This window comes from Gasterosteus aculeatus, chromosome 20, assembly GCF_964276395.1.
Source record: "Gasterosteus aculeatus chromosome 20, fGasAcu3.hap1.1, whole genome shotgun sequence".
Lineage (NCBI taxonomy): Eukaryota > Metazoa > Chordata > Actinopteri > Perciformes > Gasterosteidae > Gasterosteus > Gasterosteus aculeatus.
This window is the reverse complement of record NC_135707.1, coordinates 1,339,318-1,345,603: the sequence shown is the minus strand read 5'-3', so window position 1 is coordinate 1,345,603 and position 6,286 is coordinate 1,339,318. Positions and strand designations below refer to the sequence as shown.

General features: G+C 51.4%; 1 protein-coding gene and 1 long non-coding RNA gene across 9 annotated transcripts in view; one reads left to right on the top strand and one right to left on the bottom strand.

Moving 5' to 3' along the window:
• Window positions 1–1,050: 1,050 nt before the first annotated feature.
• Window positions 1,051–2,239, top strand: LOC144389490 (uncharacterized). Its single transcript, XR_013453593.1, has 2 exons — window positions 1,051–1,734; window positions 1,782–2,239. It is a non-coding gene; the product is annotated as an uncharacterized LOC144389490 (long non-coding RNA).
• Window positions 2,240–2,372: 133 nt separating this feature from the next.
• Window positions 2,373–6,286, bottom strand: part of bbs9 (Bardet-Biedl syndrome 9) — a 78,317-nt gene continuing 74,403 nt past the window's right edge. For all 8 annotated transcript variants that reach the window (XM_078094352.1, XM_078094357.1, XM_078094353.1 and 5 more), the window contains one exon: window positions 2,373–3,456. In XM_078094352.1, coding sequence (XP_077950478.1) covers window positions 3,146–3,456 — 311 coding nt within the window. In that variant the 3' untranslated portion in view covers window positions 2,373–3,145. The remainder of the gene's footprint in view (window positions 3,457–6,286) is intronic.

The following is a 6,286-nucleotide window of genomic DNA, read 5'->3' as shown; positions in this document are numbered from 1 at the left end:
TCCTCAGAAGATCGGAAATCGGAATCCTCGTTCTCCTCAGTCCACCTTCTGATTTCAAGCCCCACTGAAAAGGTTCCAGACACCATTTAAAGGCCCCTCTGACCTCATGGACGTCTCCTCAGCCTACAAACTGCAGAAGATCACACGTGGAGCCGTTTGGAAGGCGAGCGAGTCTTAGAGGAACTGGATATGAAGAAAGAAGCGAGAGAGGTGAGACGCGGCCCAGGAGACGAGATGTTTGTCTGTGTCCTCCATCAGACCGGCTGCAGACGGGGGGAGGGACCCGGAGGTTAAAGCCCCCTGTAGCCGGCGGGTCTGGCTCTGGGAGGCTGTGGGGGGGGGTTGGACCCAGCTGTCTGAGTGAGGACACACCGACACCGTCCTCGTGGTTTAATGAACACAAACGCTGAGTGAGTCGTGAGGAATCATCGGATGTTTCACTTCTTCTTCCGTCATCGACACGAAGCGGAATAAGAACGAAATGAACATGGCGGTGAAACATTACACGTCTCCAACAATAAACACCATGACAATACAATTGGTTCATTTTGCTCGATGACAAACACCCTAATTGAGGCGCGTCTGGCTGCATTAACGTGCTTCACGTCCCGGAAGAAACGTAAACTGCAGATATTTTCATTACTGTTTTTTACAGTTTTTATGAACGATTTACGTCCTTTTTCACGAGCGAATGAAGGCTCTGCAAACCCAACGCGGCGGCGTGTGTGGCAGGATGTGGTGAAGCAAAGCGGATTCACGCGTCTCAGAGAGCGAGTGGGAGGACCCCCCCCGGTTTTACATGCGTTCTCATTGTCACTCTAATCGCCGGGAGACGGACTTTAACAAATGCTTATTTTGTGCACATCACATTTTTACCTGCTGCTCTGCGTCAAAACCGGCCTCCTCCCCAAAGGTCAAAGGTCAGAGAGGGTCTCCACCTGCTTGTCTTTGGCCCTAACACCCGGTGTCGAGAGGTTTGAACCCCGGCTGCTTCGTGTCCCCCAACTGCTCCCGGGGCAAAATGTTAAAAATGCTAAATGACGAAATCTCTAACAACCAAAGTTTATTCAAGTACAAAAGAAATTACACGTCATTTTACTTATTTTGATGTAAAGTTCATGAAATATATGCCCTGTTTGCAAAAAAGTTCCAATAAATCAACTGATGTGGTAAAATGCCCCCAATAACCAAGACCGTCATCTTCATCAAGACCAGAGAAGAGCGAGATGGTTACCATGGAAACAACACGTCCTTCCTGGAAACTTCCCCCTGGGATCAAACCACCAGACTTCATGTCGTAGGAGAAAGACGCATAAACCTGGAGCTGATGGGACGGGAGTCCTGGTTTTAGGGTTCATTCCTGCAGAATGGAACCCAACCACAGCGTCCCAAAACACGGGTTGTGTAACACGCCAAGTCGGGTTTGACCAATCAGAGATGTTTATTATTCTAAATAAATATTTCATAACAAATATTCCTCCATGGCTACGGCTCGGACTGAAAGAACCAACATGTTGCTCTGGAGGACAAAGGGGGTAAAGAAGGTCCACAGCTCCATGAAGGAAACGGTCTGGAGGGCGGAGAAGGGTGGAGTATGAAATATGACAGAAAACAACAAAGAGAGGCGGATAATTTAGTGAGTGTTGATAGGAGGGACGAAGAGATCAGATGGAAGACATTAAGGAGGGACCGAAAAAAAAGACTCAAGAAAGAGTTGGAAAAGATGGAAAAGAAGTGGACGCATGGACATGAGAGGGGGGACATGGACATGTGGAGGAGAGGAGGACACATGGACATGAAATGTGGAGGAGAGGGGGACACATGGACATGTGGAGGAGAGGGGGACACATGGACACGTGGAGGAGAGGAGGACACATGGACATTAAATATGGAGGAGAGGGGGACACATGGACATGTGGAGGCGAGGGGGACACATGGACATGGAATGTGGAGGCGAGGGGGACACATGGACATGAAATGTGGAGGAGAGGAGGATACATGGACATGTGGAGGAGAGGGGGACACATGGACATGTGGAGGAGAGGGGGACACATGGACACGTGGAGGCGAGGGGGACACATGGACATTAAATATGGAGGAGAGGGGGACACATGGACATGTGGAGGCGAGGGGGACACATGGACATGAAATGTGGAGGAGACATGGACATGAAATGTGGAGGAGAGGAGGACACATGGACATGGAATGTGGAGGAGAGGAGGACACATGGACATAAAATACGTGACATCGTTCTCGTCTTCATGCTTTCTCTGTCATGTGACTTTTTAAACTGCAGATCTACGAAGGACAAGGCGTCTTCTTCTCACCGTCAACAAGTCAAATCTCTACGAAGACACTCAAACAAACACGTCTTTATCTCGTCGTTATCGGTAATCTTTAAAGCATTTATTGCAATTATTGCTCTCACAGCGGGGGAGTTCAGGCTTCTGCCTGCACCTCCGAGTGTTTAACTAAATACATTTAAACTCCGTTGAATGAGATAATTTCTACAACTTCTCTTATCGGATTAGAACATCTGAGAACGTGAGAAATCCTCCATCCAATCGCTGCTCAGTGTCTCTGTCCACCAAAAGCACGCAGAAACAGGAGATTGTTCTGAACCTCCTCAGCTGGTGTCACAGTATTTACCCCCCCACACACACCTCTGTGGCGTTGGAGAAGATGGGGGTGTGGGGGTGGAGGTGGTGGTGCTGGCGGCTGTAGGAAGCGGCCCTGATTCACCCGGAAGCAGCCCGGCGGCTGCACGCTGTCTATTCCTAGCGGCGGCACGAGGGCCGCTAGCGGAAGAGGACAAAGAGGAGGAGCTCGCCCTTCATCCTCCCTCGCCTGCAGATCAGAACTCACCACAGCCGCACACGCACACGGACACACACACACGCACACACACACTGTAACAAGTGGCAGCAGACCAGAGACACAGAGAGTGTGTGTGTGTGTGTGTGGATTACTAGACAATGTAAATATGCACCAGAGAGGAAATTGCTTTTGGCTCGTGACATGTGAGACCTGGAGTGTGCTTGCGTGTGCGTATGGATCGGTTCTGCATGTGTGAGTGTGCATACACACGCGTGTGTTTGTTTCTATGTGTACCATGTCGTGTTTGTGTCGTGTGATCTGCTGCTCGTCAGCCGTCTGCGGCCTCCGGCTCCCTCTTCTTCTCCTTCACTTTCACGGACGGCTTCCTGGACACTTTCCCTTCCTTGTCTTTGTCCCTCTTCTCCTTGGAGGACTCCTTCTTCTCCTTAGAGGAGGAGGACGACTCCTTCTTGGCCTCCTCCTTGGGTTCTTTGCTCGAATCCTTCTTCGACTCCTTCTTCTCCTTGGATGGCTCCTTCTTCTCCCTTCTGGCCTCCTTGACGGGCTCCTCGGCGCCGCCCACTTCCTCTTTCACACTGGCCTCCGACGTCGCCCGGGACACCTCCTCCTTCTCCTTATCTGAACGGGACAAGTCATCATTAATACATTATGCACCGAATGCTGTCCAACCGTCAACGTTAAGGCAAAAGACAGTTTGATAAGGCAGTGATCTCTGCAGGGGGGGCAGGGGGCCGTGATCAAAGCCCCGCCCCCAGACGGCTCGTCACATGGTCGGGGGGGGGGGGGACTGCCGACAACTGCTCAACCCAGCTCAACTGGGTTTTGTTCTCCACCCTTCAGAAGTCTGGAGTATGGAGACAAATTGGGCGACAACAGCACCTGTTGCATGACAAAGAGCCCCCACTTAACCGAAGCCGCCCCCCCCCCCCCCCCTTCACCCCGTCAAACACCCCCCCCCCCCCCCCCCCTTCACCCCGTCAAACACCCACTCCCCCCCCCCCCCCCCCCCCAGATTGGACTGGCTCTCTGATAAGAAGATAACGAGACCGTTGTCTGCCGACAATGAGACACACTTCTTATCTCCATGAGAACGGAGAGGCTCGAGAGTCTGGAGACTACAGGCTGGTCTCCCCCTGTGTGCGTGTGCGTGTGTGCGTGTGCGTGTGCGTGTGCAGACTGTAGTTCCACAGCAACCTCTAAAAGTGTCTGCATGTGTTTACGTGTGTGTGATCACAGACTCCAGAGAGGAGCTCTAATCAGACGGCTCATCGTCTGGGGCTTTAAGAGAGAGAGTGTGTCTGTGTGTGTGTGTGTGTGTGTGTGTGTGTGTGTGTGTGTGTGTGTGTGTGTATGCGTCTCACTAAAATGGGAGGACTTCATTCATAAGTTAAGTTGGTCCCAACTGATCAATGAGACAAATTCAGCATTGTGCGTCTTTTTTTGAGTAATTGACTCGAGTTGGTGAAATACTGTGAATCTGGTGATTAAGTGTAACTTTGCTTCGTCTTGTGGGACAAACCAACAGGATGATCACACATCAGCTTGTGTACACAGATTTGCTGAAGGGGGGGGGGGGGGTGGGGGCTCATTAAATGAATCGGGCTCGTCCGCCCCCCTCGGGGCGACTAAACTCAACGTGACAGCCTCTAACGTAACCAGTGAGATCACAGCATTAACATGCAAACGTCCCTCAATGACTTCTGCAGTCAGACATGAAAGAAACGCTGTCTGGGGGCGTGGCCTCGCTGTAGAGACACACCCCCCTCAAGGCCTCACAGCTGAGCCAACAGCAGTAGACTGTGTGTGTACTTGTGTGTGCTTAAGGGATTGGTTTTATTTGATGATTTGGAATACACTATATAGGATTTTACCCACTGAAGGCAAGACAAAGAAAACTAGAAAATAGTGAAATACGCGATGCACAGCTGTGACAGTCGCAGCACTGTTCCCATAAAAGGTTCGAATAGAGTTTTGCAACCAGGTCAAGACATTTTATTAAGTTTCCTTTTTGCAAAACGCTCTGATTGCATTTGAATTTCTTTTGGTGGACAGTCTTTTATTGTGAAAGGCTAAAGATGGGGATTTGCCTTTGCCTAGTGCTTCTAGTGTGGTAGTCCTTGCTGGGATGTGGATGAAGAGGAAGTTCCTGTGGACGTGGGATCTGATGGAACCAACCACATCCCACGTGGGATCTGATGGAACGAGCCAGATCCCACGTGGGATCTGATGGAACGAGCCAGATCCCATGTGGGATCTGATGGAACCAACCACATCTCACGTGGGATCTGATGGAACCAACCACATCTCACGTGGGATCTGATGGAACCAACCACATCTCACGTGGGATCTGATGGAACCAACCACATCTTACGTGGGATCTGATGGAACCAACCACATCTCACGTGGGATCTGATGGAACCAACCACATCTCACGTGGGATCTGATGGAACCAAACAGATCTCACATGGGATCTGATGGAACCAACCACATCTCACGTATGATCTGATGGAACCAACCACATCTCACGTGGGATCTAATGGAACCAACTACATCTCACGTATGATCTGATAGAACCAACCACATCTCACGTATGATCTGATGGAACCAACTACATCTCAGATCCCACGTGAGATCTGGTTGGTTCCATCAGATCATACGTGAGATGTGCTTGGTTCCATCAGTCATACATTCCATCAGTCATACAAGGCAGGATGCTGCCCCTCCATGTGGATTCTCTTAAATAAAAGGAGCGTGCGAGCGCCGGGCCCCCGGGGGAGCGGGAGCAGAAGGGGTCGATAAACATTGACGTTGTAAGACAAGATGGCGGCTTCCGTCCTGCGTGGGGGGCAGGTCACATCTTGTCAGTCTGCTACTTCAACAAACTAACAGAGTGGAGGTCTGTAGACTAAACAGAGCGACGCTAAGCCCCCCCCCCCTCACGTGGGACCGGAGCTACCTGGAACCCTCTGGAGGTTGTTGGTTCTCTTCCGCCTGGATGGGATCACTTTCCCCACCATAACACGGGTAATGGAGTTCCTGCCGCTGCACATCGTTGACTGCGCTTAACGATCCTCTCGGGAGAAAGTCTATTAGAATACCCCCCCCCCCCCCCGAATTACTGAGGAGGTGTTTCATTTTCAGGAACATGCCCCCCCCCCCCCCAGCCTAATGACATGACCGCCCTTGTGTGGTTTGTTCTGTGGAACTGAGCTACTCTGTTGCCCGAGTTTGTCTTTGCACACCGGGGACCTTTCAGTTTGAGACGGTTTATGAGTCTATTGTGGACTCTCAGCGCCGGGACTGTTTGTTCTGCTCATAAACGACTCCGGCTCGCGGTGGCCGGTTCGGACCCTCCCCCCCCCGGTGAGCGGCGGACGGGGGAAGTGAGGGGGTCCCGCTGGGTGGAGCTCCTCCTGCAGAGGGCTGTGGTTGTACTGGGCAGCTCCCA